Source organism: Spermophilus citellus (assembly GCF_964194105.1).
Source record: "Spermophilus citellus genome assembly, chromosome: 2".
NCBI lineage: Eukaryota > Metazoa > Chordata > Mammalia > Rodentia > Sciuridae > Spermophilus > Spermophilus citellus.
The window spans coordinates 151,110,001-151,134,118 of NC_138183.1; the positions used below are offsets into that span (position 1 = coordinate 151,110,001).

The following is a 24,118-nucleotide window of genomic DNA, read 5'->3' on the forward strand; positions in this document are numbered from 1 at the left end:
CCCAAGTAAATGGAGTGGACCCTCCTAAAAACTATTATGTTTTAGGACCGGCCCTCTGCTTTGCGATCCAGTCTATCCCCTGGGGATCCTGGAGAAAAGAAAAGAAATTAAACCCTAATTTCCAGAGCCAGGTACTATCCTAGGTGCTGGGATAGTCACTCTGGGCTTCAGTTTCATCGCCTTTAAATGAAGATAAGACTTAACTCAGAATTATGACATTTCAACCCCTAACCTAGCACAGTTCTTAGTAGGCACTTGGGAAAGTTTTGTTGATTGGATTAAAGCATGATCGTGAGATAATGTTCATGAAAGTGCTTTGTAAACTGTGATTGTGTTAGGCACACAGGAAAGGTTATGTTATCATCTGTTTGTCAGGGTATCTCCATCCCCCTACTACACACACATTTGGGCCTCCCCAGACCTTGCACAGTACCTAGTTTCTGGCACCATCAATCCATCAAGTCAAGATTTACTGAAGTTCTACTATGCACCTAGCCAGGACTTGAGCCAACCTTGGGCCAACACAGAGGATAGAAGGCATAGTCTGAGCCCTTAAGAATCTTTTGGCACCAACCAGACATACACACAGGAGAAACAAGGAAAATACAAGTAAGCATTCCGATGGGTGGTGCACAAATAATAGGTGGTCAGAAGAGAGGGAGGTCACTGGAGCTAGAGCTTTCTGGAGAGAGAGGACAGTGGGAACAGAAAGGAGCAAATAGACTTGTTAGTTTCATTTTCTTCTGAAATAGTCCATGCTTATCAATTGTTGGAATTAATTCTGGGTGGGTGGGGAAGGTATCCAGGGATAAAGAAATCCAACTTCTAGTCCTGGGCTTACCATGGTCTAGTTGTGTAATCCTGAGTAAATCCTTATATAATGCAAGTCTCAGTTTCCTCATCTGTGTAATGGGGCCAAAATATCTTTCTTGCAAGTTCATGATGAACACTGAAATAACATGTGATATGTTTTTAAAAAGTGCCTTATAATTTCTTTTTCAATGTATCTACTATTCTATAGGTGGAGAGAGAGAGAGAGAGAGAAAGAGAGAGAGAGAGGTAGAGAGGAGGTGGGGGAAAGAAAGCCTTTTAAGGTTAGGAGAAATTTCTTTTGAGAAGACAAAGGTTTCACTTCCACAAACATTTTCTTACCATCCACTTTACACCCCTGCTGAGACTTGAGATGAAAATTCAGTCTATGTCCTCATGGTGTACTAGGAGAGAGAGAGAGAGAGAGAGAGAGAGAGAGAGAGAGAGAGAGAGAGAGAGAGGAAAAAAGAGATGTTCAGTGCATAATGGATGTGGGTGGGTACATTGAAGAGGGAAGCCTGTGCAGTGTGTGTGTGTGTGTGTGTGTCCAGGCAACTCCATCCAGTCCGCACATACAGTAGGGTAGGTTTGTGGGACCTCTCGCTAGCCTGGGATGCTGTTGGTGCGTCTCCTCCCCAGTCCTCAGGAATGGGTAGGAAAGAAAGACAGAAGCCCCCCTCCCCGCCCCCGGGCCAACCTACCTCGCGCTAGCCGGCTGGGCGCCTTACCGAGTCAGACCACTGGGAGGCTGGGGGAGCCGGGTTGGGCGAGGAGACTAGCGAGATGGGGGAGCTCTTATTTTGACAGGGGCCTCTCCGGGCTCTGGTATGAAGGCAGAAGGAGGCAGCCAGAGAGCCCCGATGCTTATTCAGGCTGGGGAGAGGAGCCGAGTGGAGGGGCGAGCGAGGCTCCGGCAGTGCAAGGGAGCCCGGGGAGGCGGCGGCGCGCGGAGGAGCCAGTGGCCGGACATGCCCCGGACCCGGGGCCGCTGCACCACCGCCGCCGCCCGGAGCCAGCCGGCCGGACGCCCGCACGCCTGGGTCCCCCGGCGCCGCGCCGCCCGGGGGCTGCGACCCGGACCCTCGGCGTCCGACCAACAATAAGCGCCTAGACAGCCCCCTCCCCGCCCCGCGCCCGCCGTCCCCGCGGGCCTCGGGGAAAGTGAAAGGAGGAGGAGAAGGAAGGAAGGAAGGACGGAAGGAAGGAAGGAAGGGAGGAGGAGCTGGAGCAGGACTCCGAGCGTGAGGTTCGGGGCCGAGACCCCAGCCCCGAGCCCCGGCCGGAGCGGGTGTGCACCCTCTCCCGCCGCTGCCCGGCGCCCACGACCATGCTCCGCCGTCGGGAGGCAGGAACCCAGGCTCCCAGCGATCCCCGGATACCCTCTCCCGGGCCCGGCTGGTACTGAGATCAAGGCATCCAGGATCAAAAGATTACCGCCTACCCGCCCCCTCCGCACGTCCAAGTGGCAAGCAGGAGGACCCCAATCCACCCTCCGACCCTCACCTGGTCATGGCTTCCAGCTCCGGCCTGGCGTGAGGACCCCCGACCCGCGCGAGGTGAGGGGTGGGCTGGGGGCTAGGGCGAAAGTCATGGCAGGCCAGCAGCAGCGTGAGGAGGGAGATCCAGTTTGAATCGGGGAGGGGAAACACAGTCTGATTGTTTCTTGCCTTCTGGCACGCACCCCCAGACTGTTCAAGGGGAGGGGGACGCCCCCAGGGTCAGTGGAGGCTACTCATAGGCCCCCAATTAGGTTGGCAGCCCCAAAGCATAGGGAGAAGGGCTTAGGGGCAGCCTGGGGACCCTGCCACCCTAGCATAGAGAACAAGGCCGGCCTTGGGCCAGCTGGAGCTGCGAACCCTGCCCTGGGGGCTTCTGGGAGATGTAGTCCCCCTCCCAGGCTCAACAACCCCCTAGGTCCCAGCACCCCAGCACTCCTTCCTTGGCTGATGGGAGTTTCCAGAAGAAGATGGGTTGGGGCTGGAGAGAGCTGGGGTCACCCTCTGCCCCCAGGCACTGCCTTTGAGCAGTAGGAGCCCAGAGACTGGGGGAGCCTTCTCTGCCAAGGATTCTGAGTGCTGTGGGCTTGGCTGGGGGTGGGGCAGTCACAGTTCCTTGGAGGTGTCCCTGTACTGCTAAGGGGAGGTGGCCCCTGCCTTGGTCCAAACAAGCCTTTGGGAAGAATGTGAGGAAGCAAAGTGAGACTTAGGCCTTTTTCCAAACGGGTAGTACTACCTCAGGGCTGCTGGAATTTGGTTTTAGGCAACAGGGAAGTCGGGTCTCCCCTTCTCCCTCTTGGGGGCTGAGAAGGGGAATGTCCCTTAAAGTCTGGGAGTCTGGAGGGTGTCTCCCTGGAGCAGTGAAGCCAGGATCAGCTTCTGTCTGTCTGTCCAGCTTCCTTCCTTCCGGGTTTTTCTGACACCCCCTCCCTCCCTCCTCCTCCTGTCTGTCTGCTGCTTGGGGTGTGTGTCTGTGTCCCTGTCTGGGGGGCCTCTGCTGCAGGAGGAAAGGTGTTCTTCTGACACAGGTGAGCTGGACTTGTGCCTGAGTCCTGGGAAAGGGTCTCTGCAGCCCCCTTGATCTTTTTCCCTCCTTCCCTCCTAACCTTGGCACACTGATTTACCTGGGAAGGCTGTCTGCATTGTATCTGCCAAAATCCCACTAATGTCTCTGAGCAGCTCTTTCAAAGATACCTGGGGTTGGGGTGGTGAGGGCTTCCATTCTCCTTCTTCTTTCCATATCCTTGACTCTCCAAGGAGCAGCCACTTCCTCAGGGCAAGGATTCCTCTGCTACCCCCCAGCACAGGCTTGGCTGCCTTCTCTGGGTCAGGACCATGATTTCATGGCCCCAGGGGAAGAGTATGCTGAGTCCCAGTCTTCCTGATGTCTGTTCTGAGGCCTGGCTGATAGACGCCTTAGGACTGAGTGAGCCTGGAAGAGGAAGGTGAGGGGCAAAGTGGGAGGCAGGGATCTGGTACTAGGAAGGAAGACATTGCCTTCCCCAAGTGATCTGTCTCCTTGGCCTAGACCAGACCTGAAAGCCCAGCTTTTTGGCCACTTCCTTCTAGGGGATTCTCAGTTACCCCAACTGGGATAAGGGTTCATGTTGGGAGAAGTGCTGGTGAAGGGCAGCAGACCTATAATCTTGGGTCCAGAGTGACTCTTGTGCCCCAGGTAGCAGGGGCTCTATAGCTGGAAATGGGTTCTAGAGGTCCATAGGAAAGCTCAGAACAAGTCTCTGATTACTAGAGTGGAAAATCTGGGAGTGGGCAGATATGCAGGGTCCTAAAGAAGGATTGGTGTTCCAGCCACAGAAATCTGGGGTTCAGCACATCAGTGCTAATTTGGAAACCAGTGATTTTGCTTGCTGAAAGTGCATTGGGCACCCATGACTCTGCTTAGCTAGTTCCTGCCACCTGGTACCTGAGTTAGGCAGGAGCCCTAGGCCAGTGGCTCAACTTCCATGACCAGGCAGGGCAGTAGCTTTCTGGGCAGAGGCCTAGCGGGTGGCAGTGTCGACTCAGCAAGGGCTGGAATGCCTGGCACCTGCTTCAGATTAAAGGAGATGCTGTGCAAAGGGGGGGGGGCTGCCTGCCTTTGGGGGGAGTGGCTGGGATGGAGCTCCAGGGAGCCCTGGAGGGTGGTGGGAAGAAAGTGCTAGGGGCTGCAGGCAGCAGCAGCTCTGGCAAGAGTGGAGGGAGCCAGTGCTCACCAGCTCTACAGCTCTCTCCAGGGAGTCTAAGTGGAGAAGCTGGGACACAACCCCCCACACACTGCCTCTCGGCTGCAGGCTGAAGTTCTGTCCCAGCACCCTGGGGCAGCTCTGGGGAGCCATGGTGTCTGTGTCCAGTCTTCCCAGGATCAGAAGAGGCCCTCAAGGAGGTGGAGGGCACTGTGGGGTTCCTGCTGCCCTGATGCCATGTTCACTCTCCCCGAAGCTCTTTGGTTGCTGATAGTGAGGAACCTCAAGAGCCTGGGCACCCAAGGATGACGGGAAAATGGCATCCCTTGCTTCCTTGTACCAGAACCCTGGGCACTGCCCTGTTGCTGACTAGGGGTGGGGGATGAATAAAGGGGGATGGCACTGTGGGAAAGTGGGCAGCTGTGGGAACGAAGCAGCTACAGGCTGGGTGCCGCGGGCAGGGAGCCTCTGCCAGCCCGCTCTCCCTGGGGTGGGGCTGGCTGTTCCAGGGACTGGCTCAACCTGTTGAGCACCTGGCTGCTCTAGCTTGGCATCTGTGCCCCTGCCTGCCAGACCCAACAGCTGCCCACCCATAGCTACTCTGGAGGTTCACACCAGGGGTCTGTGGAAAGAGACTCAGATTGGCTCTAGGGACCACAAGGGCTCTTGCCATGGCTGAGTATCTCTTCATGGAGTGCTAATTTTCTTACGTCCCAACCTCTAAGCCCCACAGCTGAGGCTTCAGAGCTGGAAAGCCAGGGTCATGGGCTAAGGGGCCAGGTGAAGAAGGCCATAGCCTTGGAGCAGCTGAACTGCTGCATGTCACTTGGATGGGCGGCCCTGAAGGCAGCCTGGAGTTACAGCCTGGAATTTCCTCTGCTGGGTGCCAGGGCCAGGCCTCTACAGCCCCGCCCCCAGCCTGGCCTGACCTCTCCTCTCCCCCCTCCCTCTGTGAGCTCTGCTGACTTTCCCTAGAGGTTGGGGGAGGGGCAGTAAGGGCATCCTGGCTGCCATGGGAGGGGTAACTTCCTGGGTGTGGGGTATGTTGTGTTTCACTGCCTCAGTCTCCCCTAGGGGCCTCTTGTGGAGGATAGGGAAGTCTTGGTCCCTTACCCTGTCCTGAATTTGTGGAGTCCTGGAAGATGCCTAACTCTGTATGCCTGGGCTGCCCCCCACCCTCTCTGACCCCTTAGTTTTCAGCCTACACTAGGGCTCTTCTAGCAGCCAGGGAAGCAGAGCCATAGGCTATCTTGGAGTAGAGAAAGTGGTCACTGCCACTGTCAGCGGCAGGAGCCAAGGCCTCTCCTTCTTTGCCTCCTGTCCAGCAGCTCAGGCCCTCCCTGTCTGGCTCTGGGCCGGCTGTACCTCCTAACCTTGGTGTCTCTTTCTGGGCCCCCTTTCTAATGGTCTGGGACTCACTCTTCTCCTGCCAGGGTTGATAGCCCTGGGCGAGCCTGTCTTCCCCTCCCCCTCACTCTCCACCCCCCAGCCTCTACTGGGAATGGCCCTGAATCCAGCATTTCTAGCATTTCGAAACCAGGATTGTTTTGAAATCCCTGTGTGCTTCTCCACCCCCTCTAACTCCCCCGCCCCCAGGGGTTGTCCTCTAATCTGACTTCACGCTGTGCGTTGTGTGGTGGCTCCTTTGAGTTTGTGTGCTAGCACATGGCCATGTACTACTTTGTGTGTATGTGGCTGTGCGTGTATCCCAGAGTAGGTAGGTGTATCTTCTGTTGGCAGTTCTGTGTGACTGGCCAGTATCCTGGTCCTGGATGTTTCCTGACCTCTCTTGAGCTGTCTGTACATTTGGGCATCTCTGTGGGTCTTAAGGGGCTACTTGTGAAGAGTTTGGGGTATAAGGAGATACTTTGTGCCTGTTTTCTGGTTGCATGCATCTGGGGGTATCTGTGAGGAATGTGTGCTGGGGTGTGTCTGCGATGTGTGCATGTGCTTGTGCTCACACACTCACTCCTGTGCTTTGCATCTCCCCCCTCCCTGGGAACATGTCTGGGGTGTGTAGTCACGGGTCTCCTGCAGCACCCTGGGACATGGAGTCCTCTGCCCTTTGATAGGGAGGTTTCTTGGAGTAGGGCCGAGGCTTCTGGCAATTCTGTGGTCCTTGGAGTGGGGATTCTTTGGGATAAATGGTTTTTGCCAAGAGCTGGAGTTTCTCCTTTTCCCTCTCCCTCTGCCCTTTGCTGCCAGGGGCCGGTCCACCCTCTTGTCCTAAGGATACAGTGGTGGCAGTTACAGTGTAACAGTGCTCTAAAATAAAGGGCTAGGGAAAGGAGAGTGACCCCTTCACCCCTAAGAGCATTTGCTTCATTGGGGACAGGGAACAGCCAACCAGATGGAAACTGCAAGCTTGGTAGCAAATTTAAGGTTCAGAACAGTTGATTTCCCCCGCTAGGGGCAAATAACAAAATAAGATAAGACACTCATATTTTCAGCCTGAGCCAAAGACAGAGGACCATGGAATCCAGGCCCAGGCATTTGGGGTGGGACCAGCTGCTATTGTATCCTTGATCCAGGGAAGTCCTTCTTGATGTTTTATCTCATTCCCTCCTACTGCAGTTAGACTGTGTTCTGCAGGAGGGGAGGGCCCAAGGGTTTTATTTTTTGTTTGTTTCTTTTTTGGTACTGAGGATCAAACCCAGGGGTGCTTTACCACTGAGCTACATCCCCATCCCATTTTATATTTTTTTATTTTGAGACAGGTTCTTGCCAAGTTGTTTAGGGCCTCACCTGGTTGCTGAGGTTTAGCTTTAAACTTGTGATCCTCCTGCCTCAGAGCCGCTGAAAGTATAGGCATGAGCCACCATGCCCAGCTATTTTTTGTTTCTTTTGGGCAAAGCAAGGGTGGTGATGGTGGACTTATATTTGTGTGGGATATGGGCTCTAGAAGCCCTGAAACCTTGTTCTGACTCAGTTTCCCATTCTGGAATCTCAGGCAATAACTGAATGCTTTCCTCTAGAAGTATATGTGGCAAGCCAGGGAGGAAGAAGAGGGCCAAGGCAGGGGCTGTTTGTATGGTTTGAAGACCTGTGGAGACAGCAGCAGGGGTGAGCATGAGGATAGCTGTTCCTTTTAACCCCCCTCCCTGTGGCCTCTGGTCCAGGGCACAGTGGGAAGGAGGGAGGGGGAGAGGCACAGGTTGGCACAGTGTTCAGTGACCCAGCAGGGGGAGGGCCTTGGCAAGGACTTTTCAGTTTGTTTCTCAATCTGTCTCTGAGACACGCACACACACGTCACCGCAGACACCTTCAGGAGAGGAGCCCAGAAAAGTCACCCAGGTGTTGGTAGGACAGGGTGGTGCCAGATGGGGCCATGTGGAACCAGCCGTGTTCTTGTAGGCTGATACCCTGTGCCCTGCGCTACCGGTCCCCTAACACTGAAAGCTGAGCCCAGCCAGAGGACCCCTCCCAGCAGCCCTGGGAGCAACACAGGCTGGAGAGGGTTAAGTCTGGTTGGCAGGGACCCCCCCCCCCCCACACACACACCAGTGCAGTAAGAGAGAGGGAGGGGTGGTTAGCAGCTTGCTCTAGTTGGCGTCTCTCCCAGAATTCTTCGGAAAAGAACTCCCCTTTGACCCCCAGTACAAACTGAGCCCAGCCACCAGCTTCCCTCCCGCCTACTGTGGGAGCTTCACCCAGCCCCCTCTGTTGAACTGCTCACCCCAGGCCCTCCCACCCAGACCAGGTCCCCAGGACTTTGTGTCTTCAGGGAACCAGGGTTATAGCCAAAGAGACCACACAGGGACATAGGCCCTGCAGCTATTCTTTTTCCTGACATAGGGTAACCTGGGGGTGGCTGCATTTGGAAGCCAGGGTCCTCAGGCCTCCCTGGCCTCCCTCCCCCAGGTCCTCAGGCCAGGTCGTGGGAGTCCTCCGCCTCTCCTCTCTCCCTGTGGGGCCAAGCTCTCAGGGAGCTCTGAGGTCTTCCAGTGCTTCTCCTTTCCTGCTTCCAGGATAGGGAGGGGAGTGGCGTTGTGGGGCAACTAGGTCAGGCTTGGCTCCCAGCCAGTCCACAGAAGTCCTAGGGGGTGGGGGTTCTGAGCAGCCAGAGACTTCCTGGAGCTGCAGGCTGTGTGTACGTGTATACATGTTTATGTTGTGGGGGCGCTGGGGCTGGGGTTCTGGGAGGAGCAGGGGCATAGATTGCTGGTCTGGGGCTTCTAGTTGTGACCCTCTCTCCACAGGGAGCCCCCTTCCCAGATCACACCCTTGAGCCTGAGCCCGACACATACTTTTCCAGAGGTGAGAGGTCCATGTGCTCTGTGTGTCCTTTTTGGCCTCCCTGATCTGTGTCTGCAGCCGCTGCAGCATCCTGGCTTAGCCTCCTGCCTGGCAGTTTGTCTTTTGGGCTCCCTTCTCCTGGCTTTCTGCCTCCCCCCTTCTCCTGCGTTCCCCTCCTCCCAGAGGAGGTGTCTTTTCTACCTCCTATTGGGCAAATAGCCTTCAATTTAGGACTGGGAGGGATTGGGGGCAGGGCTGGGACAGGAAGGGTTAAAGCTGGACTCCAGTGAAGGGCCAGTGCTATTCCAAGCTGCATCTTTCCCTGGGAAAGTGGGAGAGTCATCCCAGCCCCCCTGGAGGACAAGGTAGATTTCCCGCTCCCTGGCTTTGGCCTCTCCTGGCTCAGTCAAACTGCCAGCCACCCCAGTGTGATTTCTGCTGCCCAGGCCCTATAGGTGCACCTCACATATACAAGCACAAGCATGTGTTCGTGCATGTGTGTGCACACACACACACAGTTTTTTCTCTCTCTCTCTCTCAGCCTCCCTCCCTCCCCTTCTTCCTTACTTAGCAACAACTCCCTGAATTCATAACAAACACTCCTGTGGGCTCCTGTTGGACTAGGGAAAGCTAAAGGAAGCCAGGGATAAGGAGGTGCTTCTCCTGGACCAACCTCAGGAAGGAGAGGCTTCTAGTCCGTTCACCTAATGGCCCCTTCCCTGCTGGAGACCACTACCCCATGGAACAGGGAGGAAGTGGACTTGCTTTCAACTCAGGCCATGAAAAAAGTGGGGATCAGTGGACAGGTGTGGCTGAGCAGGTGGGTGGGGAGCAGGACTTGAACTCCACCCTTCCCTGGCAGGTCAAACTTGACCTTTGACCCTCACCTGGGGTTTGAGAGGGACCTCAGACTCCATTCTAGCCTAGGGCATCTCTCAGCAGGGACTCTGTTCTGTTGACCTGGAAATTTGCCTTGTGACCTTGCTGACTGTTAGGGACCTGGATGGGTGAGGAGGTAACGGATTGGAGTGGGCGGGGCTGCTGCTAGTACCAAGAACTTTGCTCTCTGGTAGCTTTGGCCAGGCAGGGCACCTGTGTAGAGGGGGTGAGGCACAGTGCTTCTTTGATCTCCTCTCCTGGCAGGAACTGTGACCTCCAGTGCTGGACCTGGACTCATCGGGAACGGAGGGAGGGTGTGTGGGATGAAGATGAGAGACTGGAACGCTCATTTCCATCGCAGCAGGAGGACTGATACCATGGCACATCTGCATTGTGCATTGGTTAAGAACTCAGTTGCCAAGTTCATCTAGCTCTTCTGACTATGGGCTGTATGTCTTGGGCAAGCTTCTTAATTTCCTGTTCCTCCCTTTTCTTACCTGTAAGATATGAATGATAAAAGTTCCAGGCATTGGGGCCTGTGCTTTTGGTCCCAACTACTTCAGAGGCTGAGGCAAAAGGATCCCTTGAGACTAGAGGTTTGAGAGTAGCCTGGGCAACATAATAAGACTCTGTCTCCCTAGTAGTAGTAGTAATAACAATAATAATAGTGATACTAATAAGTACTTTTTACTAGTTGTTCTGAGGATTCAGTTATACAAGGCAAGTGAAGGACTTGAGTAAAGGCTCAGTAAATGTTTGGGATCCCCCTCCTTGTTATTTGCCAGACTCTTCACAGGAGCTCTTGACCTTCCCAGGGGCTTTAGCAGGGGAAGGCTGGAGCATGGGCCTCCAGCACTTTCTAGCACTCCTGAGTCCTCAACTCTAATACCATTCCAGACCCAACTTCTTGCTGCCTCAGTTTCCCCACTGTTGATGTCAGATGACACCTTGATTGCAAGGTTTCCAGATGGCCAGAAGACCTGGAGAAGGATAGGGAGCTATGGACTTTCTCCCTACCTCCCCACACTTTTCAGGGCTGAGCCCTCCCTCCCCCAGGCTGTTTCCTCCCTTCAGCTTCAGCACCCCTCCCACCATCCATCCCCTGCTGCTCTGTTCTTTCATCTGGCTGAACAAGACACTCAGTCCTTAAATGACTTCAATGGCTGCCTCCTCTCCTTCCTGGCCTAGAGGTCAGGGACCTTCCTTGGGGAGAAGAGTGGTAGTGTGGAGCTGTGCTATGGATGGTGGTTGTTAGGCCTGCCTCAGGTCTCAGGCTTCCCTGGATTCCCTGTCTGGGCATTTTTCTTTTTCTTGAGTGTGAAGGGGCAATGCCTGGGCCTGTGTGCATAGAGAAGCCCAAATGGGCATGCCTGGCACCTGCTGGCTGCAGAGGGTCAAGTGTATCCTTAGGTCCAGAGAGCAGCAGAGTCATCAGCATCCATGGTGTCCAGAAATTCTCCCAGGGCTCTGTGGGGGAGTGTGGGCCGTGCTGGAGAGAGTCCTGCTTTGGGGCTGGAGGTTGTAGCTCAGTGGTAGAGCATTGCTTAGCACATGTGAGGCCTTGGGTTTGATCCCCAGCACTGCAACAAAAGAGAAAGAGAAAGAAAGTAAGTTATTTAGTTCTGCCTTAGCCTGTATGCCCTGGAGCAAAGAATGCCACTGGGTGCCCAGAGCTCCCAAAGGCCTTGGGATGGGAATGCATAGTGGACGGACTGAGGCTTGGGAACTTCTGCTTGAGGAGCCCTGGAGTAGATAGTGTCACTCACAACAAGGGGAGCTATGTAAAAAGATGGGTGGAAATCTAGGGATTAAGATGTGGCAGAAGTGCCTGGGATACCAAGGCACCTGGGTCTGAGGCCTAGGTTTGCTGGCTGGTGCCCTCTCTGGTCTGGCACCAAGAGAGATGAGCCAGAGCCCCTGGCTATGCTCCCTTCTTCCTTCTGGAACAGAGAGGATCTCCTTCTTCTATGAGCCAGGCATGGGGGGTGGTCAGAGATCACTGTCTGCACGGGCCATGCTTCACTGCTGGGCTGGCCATGCCTTCAGTGCCCAGCCTCTGGGGCCTGTTCCTTGGGCAGGCTGGGGCTATTTTTGGGATTGGGCTGGGGCTCTGGGGCTGGTTTCAGATGTTCCAATGTGAACAGGAGAAAATGGGAACAGATGGCTGGAGGGTTCTGATCAGCGGGTCCTGCTGGGAGCAGGTTATTTTTAGGGACTTGTTAACCCTTTGGGAGCTTGTGGGGCCACCCTGAGAGGTATAACTCTCTCTAGCTTAGAAGAGAACAGGTCTTTTTCCTGGATCTCCTAGTTTCTAGAACTGCTTGTCAATTGCCCTTTTCTTTCTCTCAGGCCCTCCACTCTTTAAAGAAGCCCATGGTGAGTGAATAGGCCATGTTTCCTCCCAGCCCAACACTGCAGGGGGATTACCAAGGGGTCAGGCAGGGAGAGGGGTGTTTGATGGAGGGGATGCTGGTCATTGTGGAAGGGAAATCCCCTTCACTTGCCTCCTGGGGTTTTAGACACAAACCTGAAGCTAAGAGAGTACACAGCTGCTCTCTGGGTTCCTGCTTTGGGTTTGAGTATGTCAGTGAGCCTAGGGGTGCCCAGGGGCATGGTAGCAGAGGGAGCTGGCCTCCTCAAGGAGACCAGAGGAAAAGCTGAGTCTTTGTACTCGGTAACACTAATATGATGCTCATGGGCCTTGCTGACTTGGATACTAGAAGGGCAAATATCTTGACAATGCCTACTTTTACCACATGCCCATGTATTTGGGTGCTATTGCAAGAGATTAAATTAAAAATAAAATTAAAAAATTAAAGACCATCTCCTGATGGTCAGAGGAGATTCTGAGTGAATCTTAGTTATTTTATTATTTAGTTCCACTACCGTATATCTCACTCTGTAAACTTATCTTCATTTGAGAGTTGGGATTGTAGCTCAGTGGTAGAGTGTTTGCTTAGCATGTAGGAGGCCCTAGGTTTGATCCCCAGCAACCAGCACACACACACTCACATACTCACACACTCATCCGCATTTTGTAGATGAGGCTTGGAGGGATGAAGGTATGGATAGGATCTCATAGCTCAGAAGGGATAAAGTGTGATTGGCCCCTGTCTGCCTGACTGCAAAGCCAGTTCATATTCCACTATACCATGGTGCCTACCAGGATCCCAGGCTGTGGGGGCCACTAGTCTACCTCAGAGTACAGGTTTATGGAATGGGTGTGGAAAAGGAGGCCTGGGGGCAGGGGACCCTGCCTGACACTGTTCTTACAATATCCTAAAGCCCTTCTTGCCTGAGGGTGCCAGGACTGACACCAGAAACCCCATTTGGCCTTCCTGTCTCCCCTGCAGGAGGATCACAGGCATACATCCTGTCTCTTCACCCCACCCCCACCCTGTCCTGGCCCACATGCCTCTGCTTCCTGGAGGGTCATGGCAGTCTGGATGTCAACGTGGGCAGAACTCAATAGCCCTCTAGGTGCTGCTGGTGCCAAGAGTTTAGGCCAGGCAGGCAAGGTGAGGGTGCTGGAAGGATGTGTACCTGGGGGAGAGAGCAGAGCCCGGCAGGCAGGCAGGCGTTGGGTGAGGTCCCGCCCCATGGTGTGCTGGCTGTGCCAGCAGCCTGCCCGCACTCCACTCCTCCCACAATGGCTCCATTGTTCGGAGCAGCCAGGCAGTTTGGAGGAGGTTCCTCGGCCACCCCTACCCCCCTAAACAGGGGCCAGATTAACCCCTTGGAGGACTGAAACCAGGTGATGGCCACAGGGAGCGTCCCTGCTCTTCTCTCCCTGTTCTGAGAATCCAGGCTTGTGAAGTCACCTCCTACCCACGTGTACCATACAAGAGGCCACCTCCTGAGATACAGGTCCCCCACAGAGTAGAAGTAGCACCTAGACCCTCTCCCACCCCCAATTTAGTACAGGTGCCAGGGGGCAGGAAGTGCCAATGGAGTGGCAGGGGAGACCAGATATATTTGGGCCCAGTGGGGCTAATTCCAGCTACCACCGCCTGCCCTACTGGCTCCTGAGCTCCTTTCCTTCCTGTGAAACCAGAGCTGGGTTGGGCCTAGCTCAGGATTTCGGTGGATTTAAAGAGGCAGCACCATCCCTGCCAGCTGGGCTTCTTCTCCCCCTCCCCAGGTAGGGTCTGGGACGGAGAGAGTGACAGAGAGCCTAGCACACTACTCTTGCCCCGGGTTAACCCCTGGCCCTGGCCTCTGTTGGGGTACCAGGCTTTTGGCACTCCTCTCTCCCAAAGCCTTGGGTGGGTGGGGTGGGCGGGGGTGGGCTGTGGTTTCCTGTGTTGGCTGTTTGTGCCTGGCCCAGAGTGCCCGCCGCCTGCCTGGGCTTCCTGCCCTGTCTTGTTTCCTTATGCCCCCCACCCTCTCCCCACCCCTCCCCTCAAGGGGAGGAACAGCTAGGGATTGGGCAGCAGTCTTTGGGGGCACCCCTCTGCCAGGGCATGATTACTTCCCCAGGCCTGGCTACACTGGTAATGGTTGAAGGAGCCAAGAGAAGTGAGGTGACCTCAGGCCTGTCCAGGCAATGCCACTTGTCCCTGCAGGCTCCAGAAGGGACAGTGGACCAGTTTGGGCAGAACTGTCTTCTCCCAGGCACTGTGTTCAAAGATCCCAGACTGGAGAGGTCTAGGACCAGGAGTTTCCTTGGTTCTGCAGGGTTAGAGTTGCCTGACCTTACCCTGGGGCTATAGGTGGAGTGGGGCTGGAAACTCCCAGGCAAAACCTCCCAAGCAAAAATGGTTGATTTGCATGGTCTCCTTTAGCTCGCTTTGGTGTGGGGGGAAATGGGGAAAGTTGCAAGGAACCAGAGCCAGGGGAAGGCCCTCAGAGCCTGGAAGTCCCCATGTAGAGGGTCCCTGAGCAACACCTTGGTCCTTGAGCAGATTTCCTGCTGGGCTATGAATCCTTGACCTCCCCACCCCGCTGAGTCACCACTTCAGGAAGAGGAAGTGACCTGAGTGGTAGAGGAGAGGTCTAAGGACCAGGGAGTCCTGAGACCCAAGAGAAAGGAGACTTGGGGACTTGTCTTGGGGGCTGTATCTCCTTGAGCCAGAGGCCAAGGATCTGATCCCAGTTACCCTCAGTAGGGCCCTATCCTTCTTCCCATCATGGGGTTCCTAGCTGCTCATTTTCCTCTTATAGAGGTGCCTTCACACTGTGTGTGGGTACATGGTCCATTCAAAGCATTTTCTGGTTGCTTCTTTGGGGTGTTCCCCCCCCACCCCTGTGATGCTGAGGATGGAATCTAGGCCTTGGGCATGCTGATCAAGTGCTCTAACTTCTCAGTGAGGGGCATCTCCAGCCTGAGGTGATTTCCAGCAGGGCAATGTGACTGACCCTGACCTGTAAGCCAGTTGGTCAACCAAGCAATTTCCCGCTGGTGTGTGAATGCCTGCCCTGCCTTTAGCAGTCTATCCACCTGGAGGTTCTGGCACTGAGCCTTCCTGGTTTCTCTCCTCTACCTGGGGTCAGGCCCATTTTGACCCTTAGGCAGCTGGCTCCCACCCTTTAGTTACACAGCCAGGGCAGTGATCTTAGGCTTTCTCAGCCATCTTGCCTCGAGGCACATTCTTCTGGGTATGCTACTGGCCTTTCACTCAGGTGACTTGCACCTGCTCCCTGTTTCTGAGCACATGTCGCCTCCCTCCACCTATTGCCCAAAAGTGACGCGTTCCCAGAGTTCCCTTCCTTTCTTTTCACTGTCTCAAGGGCTCCAGACCTACTGCTAGGAAGGCCCCTTCATTGTTTAGAAACCTCCCACCAGGAATCAGCTCTCCTGCCTTCCCTGGCCAGGTCTTCCCAGTGTCTTCTGGGACTGTGTGAAGGAGGAGGGGGTCTTTGGGAGCTGGGGCCAACTCCTTAGGGGTTAAGGGGGGAGGTGTGAGATGGGAAAGTCCTGACTCATCCGTGCTTGACTCAGCTCGCACTGGGGCTGGGTGGGAGCAGGGAGTGGAGGCCTAGAGGAGAGGGCAACTCAAAGAATCTTCTGGAGAGGAGCCTTAGCCTCACTGGGGCCACTGGAGAGGACTAATTTTCTACCAGCTCCTCTACAAATATTACAGGTTCCCAAATTTTGAGGTTGTTAATAGAAGTTAGTGGGTGGCCTTTGCCTTACCCTGACCCCCTTACACTGGATGGGACACAGCAACTGGAATGTAGGAAGTCAGCTTATCTGGTGTAGGCTCAGATGAACAGTCATGGCTCCCAGGTGACAAAGCAGTGCCTGAGGTCCTGTACCAATGCTGTCACCTAAACCCAAAGCAAATCATTTCTTTACCCCAGACCTCAGTTTCCTCATTGTGAAATGGGGTAGTTTCAAAAATCTACCAGGGAGTGAGGTGAGAGCCTGGAATACCTTTCAACCATAGGCCCATCCCTAAGCCCAGGTGTCTCCAGTGACTTCTGCCTCTGCTTTTCCCTGTTTTGATGGGGGCTTAGGCGCCAGGGTGGGGGTGGGTTTTCTTCCCAGCCTGGCTATGGACTTTGGAACCTTCCCTGAGGAGCCTTTCTCTCTAGAGGCATGGCTGGAGTGGGGAAAGTCTATGTGTTCTTGGGTGAAGTTAGGGTTAGATTCCCACAGGGTGGCGGGTGGGGCCCCCTCCACCCGAGGTCCCAGACTAGGCTCCCGCAGCCACACAGGGAGCTGCGGGAGTGTGCACGGGTGTGTCTGGTCGGGCCTGTCACCGGACACGCTCCTGAGGCCAAGACTCCTCCCCTTCCCTCCCCCACCTTTTACCGGGATCCGCTGCTGAAGGAGGGGGAGGGAACCGAGCAGGGGGTGGTTGGGTGAGGCGTCTGTGTTTGTCTAAGTCTGTTTGTTGGTGTATCTATGGCCCTGTGTGTTTCTTTGTGACTGTAAAGCTCAACTTTCTATGGCTCCCTCTTAGCGGGGCCTCAGTCTTCTCATCTGCTCAATGAGTCCTTGAGCTCCCACTCGGCTCGCTGGCGGCCCGGGTGTCTGTGCGCTCCACAGCGGTCGGTGGCTCCTGTCCCAGCAGCGCTGCTGGGGCCTCCCGCATACTTCCACGGGCTGGCCGTGAGCGCGCCTCTAGTTTCCTGGGCTCCGTGCGTGTCTTTGTCTCCCTGTCCACGTGTGAGCTGTGAGAGTGTGAGTCAGAGTTCGGGTACTTGTGGGTCTCTGAGCCCCAGCCCCACCGCGCCAAGGGCCCGCCGCCGGCTGGCGCGCGCAAAGCCCCTCGCGGGACTCGTCCGTGTGTCTGTCCGCGCGCGCGCGGACCGCGAAGAACCACGCTGCAGCCCTGTCCTCCTCCTGCTCCCTGCTCCCTGCTCGCTGCCTCGCTGGCTCTGTCGCTCGCTCGCTCTGCCTCTCCGCTGGGGCTCTGCCGAAGGGGGCGGGGTGGGGGTGCAGGGCGGGGGGAGGGGAGGCTCCTGCATTCTTGCGGTCGGGGAGGAATCTGAGCCAGCGTTACTGGTCTCCAGAAGAGCCCAGCTGCAGCCCCGGGGCCCCGCCAGGCCTCTCGCTGCCCGCCCGGGCCTGCTGGGATGGGCACGGGCTAGGCCTCGAGCTGGGGGCGGGGCATTGTCCCCCACCCCGGGCCCCTTGGCGGCTGGAGCGCCCAGGGACTGGGCGCAGCGTTGGGGCGGGGCGTGAGGGATTCCCGAGCCTAGGGTGAGGGGCGTGTCAGGGAGCGGGAGTCCCCCAGGGGCCCTGAGCAGACCTCGCGGCCGCCCCACGCGGCACCTTTGCAACCTAGCCTTTTAGTGAATTCTGCGTCTGCAGCCCGTGGGGGGCCAGGGTGGCTTGCTGGAGACTGCAAGCTCCCTGAGGGCAAGGTGCGGGAGGGATGGGGTTAGGACTGGTCCTTAGGATCGTGACCCGATCTCGTAGTCTTCCTTTTCCAGTCCCACCTTGCCTTATCCAGTTCCCTAGTCTCAGGGCTATTGGGTCCTCCCTTCTCCCCTCCCCCTCTCATACCCCCTCACCAAGTCACAAGTTTTCTCTTTGGGGCTTGTTGCTGCAGTCCGTGCTCCAGTACCGAGTACCTGGCTGGGCCCTGGGCACGCACAGGGGCCGTAGCCCCACTGTGTGTGGGAGCCATGAGGATCCTGGCTAACAAGACAAGGTGTGTGGGTGACGTGGAGGGCGGGATGTGTGTGTGGAGAGCGGGGAAGGGAAGGGTCCAGTGGTGATGGGACCGAGCTGTGCTGGTTTGGGGAGCAAGTCCACCTGGACACCTGGCTCCCGAGCCACCAGTGGACTACAGCCGGGGTGGAGTGGGAAGAAGGCCTAGCCCCAGGCAGGAGCCGCTGCCAACCTTAGCACCCAGGCCCAGGGGACAGCGGGGCCTGGCAGCCAGCTATGCCTGCTGCTTCTGGTCCCTTCTAGCTCTTCCCTCCAAAAAACGGTTAGAGCAGACCTCCATCCACCCTACTGTGGGGTCCGATGGCGCCCCCTGGCCTCAGTCTAGCTGGGGGTGGAGGCTGGAGTGGGGGTGGTGCCTGCCTCCCTCCTCCTCTCCTGGAGAAGCTGGCAGACAGGGCCAGGCGGCAGCAGCAGGACAGCAGAGCTGAAATAAATCTGAGCTGGTGTGGAATGAGGGGGGATAAATATCCTCTCCCGTGATGTGATCTTTCCAGCGGCTATTAATAGGTCTCCGGGGAGGGGGAGGCGGTGGGGGGAGCGGGCTGGAGCTTAAAGGGCCCGCAGCCTAGGCTGCAGGAATCCTTGGCTTCAAGCTGCTTGACACGCCGCTCCCCTCCCCCCTCCTGCTCCTGCCTGCCCGCCAGGCCTGCCGGCCCACCCTCTTCAGGTCTTCCCCTCTTGTTCTGGGGAGCTGTCTGGACCAGTGGGTACCACTCTCAAGTGTGCTTTCCCTACCTCCCCAGGGGAGTGGGGCTGGGACATGAGCAGTGCCGCACAGGTCCCATGTTCCTTCTCTGCCTGTGTTGGGACGTGGGAGTTGAGGTTTGGGACCTCAGAAAGAATCTGAAGACAGTAAACCCTAGAAGAGAGGGTGCTAAAGTATTGGTTAGGTGCTGGGGGACAGGTTTGCCAGAGAAGTTTGCAGTCTGATGGATACTGGGCCTGTAGTGGGCAATTTCTGTCAACTGCAGACCCTGGATTTCATTTGAATTGTGGGAGCTGTGGGGAGGTTGCCCCATCTCCCCTCCCCAAGGTGGGCAAGGGCATCAACTCTTGTCTGAGGGTCCATGGAGGGAGATAGGGAATAGCTGGTGGTCTTGAGATGCTACTCATCCCCCCATATCCACCATTAATTAAGACAGGATGGGACAATTAAAATCCAGGCATACCTAGCCCCTAGTAAGGTTAACTTTTCACATCTCTCCTACCTTCTCCCAGGTTACCCCACCCCAGGAGGAGAGAAGCTCCAGGGAGCCCGCCACTGTCTCCCCGCGGCCACTGCCCCCCTGCCCCAGCCAAGCCAATGCACCCAGAAAATAAATTGACCAATCATGGCAAGACAGGGAATGGCGGGGCCCAATCCCAGCACCAGAATGTGAACCAAGGACCCACCTGCAACCTGGGCTCGAAGGGCGTGGGGGCGGGGAGCCATGGGGCCAAAGCCAACCAGATCTCACCTAGCAACTCAAGTCTGAAGAACCCCCAAGCAGGGGTGCCCTCTTTCAGCTCGCACAAGGGCAAGGTGAAGCGGGAGCGGAGCGTGTCTGTGGACTCTGGAGAGCAGCGGGAGGCTGGGACCCCATCCCTGGATTCAGAAGCCAAAGGTACCTCATTTCATTATCCTCAAAACCTTTGCAACATCTAATCCAAGCCTAAATTGGCCAGGAGACCATCTCTCTGCCCGCTTGCCTAATCCTCATCCCATGTCTCTCCAGTATTTAGGTACTGGCACCTTTCCCTTATCCCCATCCCACCCGTGGAAGGGCCACACAGAATGATGGGCTTCTGGTCTCATTCTGTCCTGCCTTCCCACCACAGACCCACACACCTCCCCAAACCTCCTGGTCGCCTGGCTCCTGGCTAGTGGGAACTGTTTGGGAACAGGCACTGGGGCCTGGAAGGGTTGATGCAGCTCCCCCCCCCCCCAGCCCTAATTAGAACCAGTTGTGGTTGGGGATTATGCTGTGCTTGGTGTTGGGGGGGGGAGGGGAGACAGGCAGCTGGGGCTGGAGACAGAAATCAGAAACAAATGGTGGTGTGGTGGGGGCTATGAACTGGCAAAGTGCCCACCATGGTCTCGGCAGTGCCCTCTGGGGTGTGGCATCTGGAGAACGGGCTTGGGAGGGACCCTGGGTTGGGGAGAAGAGGACCTCTGGGCATTCAGTCTTACCCCTGCCTGCCTGCATCCTGCCTGAGCAGAAGTGGCACCCCGGAGTAAGCGGCGCTGTGTCCTGGAGCGGAAGCAGCCATACAGTGGGGACGAATGGTGCTCTGGACCTGACAGTGAAGAGGATGACAAGCCCATTGGGGCCACCCACAGTGAGTGTCCATTGATGCCATGATGCTGTGGCTCATGGTTTCCCCAGGGATGGCTGCCCTAAGGAAGCCTCCTACTTGAGTCTGGGAAAAAATATCAAGAGCCAGGATTCCAGGCTTCCTCTCTCCTATCTACCTCTTAGACTGTCTCCTGAACTGTGACAGTCTAGTCTCTACCTTCCCGGCGCTCAGTGGCTGTCTCTCCTTAGGGACCCCTGTGGGGTGGGGCTCTCTTAGGTGGCTACTTTCCGGTCCAACTCACCTGAACCTTTACCATGAATTCCTGGCCTATGCTGCCATCTACTGGTCAGCAGAGAGAGAGGTGAGGCTCCAACCTCACTGGGAGTTTGGACAAGTTGGATCTGCTGTGCAAAGCAGTGCTAAGCCTGGGTGTGAGTTGACACTTGGCTGGATCTCTGGTGCCCTTCCCTAACCTCTGACTGACTCCAGCAAGTACCTGGGGTGTGTTAACTAGGAAGAGGAGTGGTGGTTGTGGATAAATGCCCACTCCTCATGTTCTTTTATCGATCAATGTATACCTGGGCCTTTGTGAGTAATGGGGAGAACGGGCACAGCCACTGACCTTAGGAAGCCTGCATTAATTTATTTGGCGCTTTTCCTTCAAAATTTACATCTTTTTTTTTTTTTTTCTATGGGGTTAGGGGCAACTTAATGCATAAGAAACTAGCCAGAAGCTGGGGATGATGCCACACACCTGTAATCCTAGTGACTTGGAAGACAGAGGCAGGAGGATCACAAGTTTGAGGACAGCCTCAGCAACTTAGCGAGATCCTGTCCAAAATAAAATATGAAAAAGGGTCTGGGGGGCTGGGGTTGTGGCTTAGTGGTAACACACTTGCCTGGCATGGGTGAGGCACTGAGTTTGATTCTCAGCACTGCAAATAGATAAATAAAGGTCTATCAACATCTAAAAAAATATTTAAAAAGAAAAAAGGGCCTGGGGATGTAGACAGTGTTAAGCACCCTGGGTTCAATCCCCAGTACCAAAAAAAAAAAAAAAAAAAAAAAAAAAACCTAAAAGAAAAAAATAGAAATAAAGAATCATCAGAGAATGGTAAGTTGTGAACTTCTTGAAGTTAGGGACCATAGAAAGGAGAAAGAAAAAATATACTGGCCACTTCATTTAATCCTTTCATCCTTATTGCAGAGGAGGAAACGGCAAATGTGGAATGATTACACCATGTTGGAGGGAAAACGCTGGCTGGGATTTCAAAGACCATCTAGTCCCAGGTCCCCTCTCTCAGGTGGCACTGCCTGGTGGCCCTTGGCCTCTGGCTAAATCCTTCAATGGTAGAACCTTCACTGCTTCCTAGGAGAGGACCCCTCCAACACTTCTCATTCACTTTTGTAATATTAGACTACACCTTGTAGAAACTTTGGAAAACATAGGTAGGCGCAAAGAAATTATACTAAAATTCCATACCAAACCACAATGATTATTTTAGTTTTAATGCTATTGGATTCTTGAAGAGTTCGTAATGGAGGGGCAGAACAGTGCTGACATTAATAGCATAGGGTCAGAGATCAGACTGCCTAGGTTGCATCCTAGAGTCTCCACTTTTTTTAATATTTATTTTTTATTGTAGTTGGACACAATACCTTTATTTTATTTATTTTTATGTAGTGCTGAGGATCAAACCCTGGGCCTTGAACACGCTAGGTGAACGTGCTAGGTGAATGCTCTACCGCTGAGCCACAACCCCAGCCCAACCACTTGTTATTTGTATAAATTTTGGGAAAGGACCTCAGTTTCTCCTCTATAATCTTTGCCCAGTGTGGTGGCATATGTCTGTAATCCCAGCTTGGGAAGCTGAGGCAGGAGGATTGCAAGTTCAAAGGCAGCCTCAGCAAAAGCAAGGTGCTAAGCAACTCAGTGAGACTCTGTCTCTAAATAAAACACAAAATAGGGCTGGGGATGTGGCTCAGTGGTTGAGTGCCCCTGAGTTCAATTCCCATTACTCCCCCACCAAAATAATAATCTTTATCTCAAAGATAAGAGGTAAGAGGAGTAAGTTCATACATGTAACACACTTAGAACAGCATTAACTTGTATTTTTATTGTTGTACTAGAAAGTTCCTTATTGATATAAACTCTGACTCCTTCCCTATGCCTTGTAGCCAGGAGCCTGTTATGCATGCTGAGTTTATATTGTCTACTTCCCAGGGCAGCCCTCATGCATTGAGGTCTGTTCTCAGGTCTCCCCCAGGACAAACTTCTGGTTCTGCTTTTCTATGTGAAATTGGGGAAACAGGGTCCAGAGCAGAGCCAATATGTGGTGGGTCATTCAGAGGTTTATCCAAGAAGGGATCCTGATGATGAGCTGTCGGAGGGTGCCCCTAGCCTGGCACAGGGAGGTAGCTTTAGGCGGTGGTCTTGTGTTACCTGACAGTACTGTTATTGTCTGCAGGCCAGGGCCTTTGACTGGCATGGGAATGGTTCCACCCACTTACCTAGACCCATTGATATCCAATTGTGGATCTTTTGTAGGCTAGGACTGAGAGTCAAGTTTGTGGCTATGGAATAGAACTTTTGGTGCTGAGAGTAGCGGTTCTATTCTGGGAGTGTTCCCAGTGTGTCAGCCCGTGATATTATGAAATATGTATTTGATCTTGCCCTATTTCCTGGCATACAACTCCTCAAATCTTTGGAATCTCCACAGTGATGTGTGTTTTTATATGCTAATTAGTTCACTGGTGGCTGGCAGCTCTTAGGTAGCTTCTGCATGGGGACTGGTCTCTAGACAGACCAAGACAGGATTGGACTCTCTGTCCCATTCTCTAACCTCCCGGGCAAGGGAGACTGAGGGTTGAGCTGACCACCCGTGGCCACTTTGGTATATTATATAGTATTATATAGTTATATAACTCGGTGGTTCCTGGAAGTTTGCACCTGTGGAAAGAGGGTGGAAGCTGTGCACCCCTTCCCTCATACCTTGCCCTCTGCAGTTCTTCATCTGTCTCCTTTGTAATGTCTTTTATGATATAAACCAGTAAAAGGAAGTAAAATGTTTCCCTGAGTTCTGTGAGCTGCTTTAGCAGATTAGTAGAATCTCAGGAGTGGGTCCTGGGAACGTCAGTTTGCAGGTCATTCAGAGGTAGACAACCCAGGGCTTGCAGTTGGCTTGGCATTGGAATCAGGTGGGGGAAGAGGTGGTGGTGGTGGTGGTGGTGATGGTATTGGTTTTGTGGGCTGGAGCCTTTAACTTGTTCAATTAAATGCTATTGCAGGTAGATAATATTAGAATTGAATTGAACTAGAGGCCACCCAGCTGGAGTCTGCTCCTGCAGAATTGATTGATTGGTTGTTGGTGGGGAGAAATCCCCACATAATTCTTGGTGACCAGAAGTCTGCATTTACTGTTTTGTGAGAGGAGAGGGAAAATAGTTTATTTTTCTACATAGCCTTTCTAACCTTCTCCATTTTTCAAATGGATTTTTTTTTTCTTGTGACATAGTAAATATATTTCTTTGATCTATCCCTTGTACAGGCTGGTAAAATAGTGTTCCCATTGTGTAGATGAAGAAGCTCAGGCTTAGAGGGAGAACATGTCTTGTTCATAAATCACCAAGTCAGTTAGTGGTGGGGATAGGATGAATCATTGAATCATCAGTTCATGAAACTTCTTTGCTTTCTCTGTGCCTGAGTTACTAGACGGTACATAGACGCACACACACACAGACCACAGCAGGAAGGGTGAGAACAGCTAAGGAGGACTTTGGTATGCCTACCCTGGGTTCAAATCCCAGCTAATGGCTGGGTGTGTGACCTTAGGTGAGTCAGTTCATCCCTGCCAGGCTTGTTTCCTCCTCTGTAACCTGGAGTGTGATGCATTCCTTCCAAAGGTGTGTCGATTACATGAAATCACAACTGTAAGTATCCAGAACACCAGGCATGTGGGAGCCTATTGGTAAGGGCCACGTTTTCCCTCTCCCTCCTCTCCCTGTGGACACCACTCTTGCCACCCTGGGCAAGGACTGAGCTTGGGCAAACAAGATTGGTGAATATACCAGACTGCAGGAACAGAGGACCCTCAGAAAGGCACTGGGAGGCA

At 54.3% G+C, this 24,118-nt stretch overlaps 1 protein-coding gene across 4 annotated transcripts in view; it reads left to right on the plus strand.

The window, feature by feature from the left end:
- The first annotated feature begins 1,622 nt into the window (after positions 1 to 1,622).
- BCL9L (BCL9 like) overlaps positions 1,623 to 24,118 on the plus strand; it is a 29,694-nt gene continuing 7,198 nt past the window's right edge. Inside the window, exons 1-5 of one of the 4 annotated variants that reach the window (XM_081271144.1) lie at positions 1,625 to 2,366; positions 8,689 to 8,746; positions 17,608 to 17,709; positions 18,948 to 19,333; positions 19,929 to 20,048. In XM_081271144.1, the coding sequence (XP_081127270.1) occupies positions 17,684 to 17,709; positions 18,948 to 19,333; positions 19,929 to 20,048 (532 nt within the window). In that variant the 5' untranslated portion in view covers positions 1,625 to 2,366; positions 8,689 to 8,746; positions 17,608 to 17,683. Of the gene's footprint in view, positions 2,367 to 8,688; positions 8,747 to 17,607; positions 17,710 to 18,947; positions 19,334 to 19,928; positions 20,049 to 24,118 lie in introns of all 4 variants that reach the window. The other 3 variants (XM_081271146.1, XM_081271145.1, XM_081271147.1) reach the window with 3 other exon arrangements.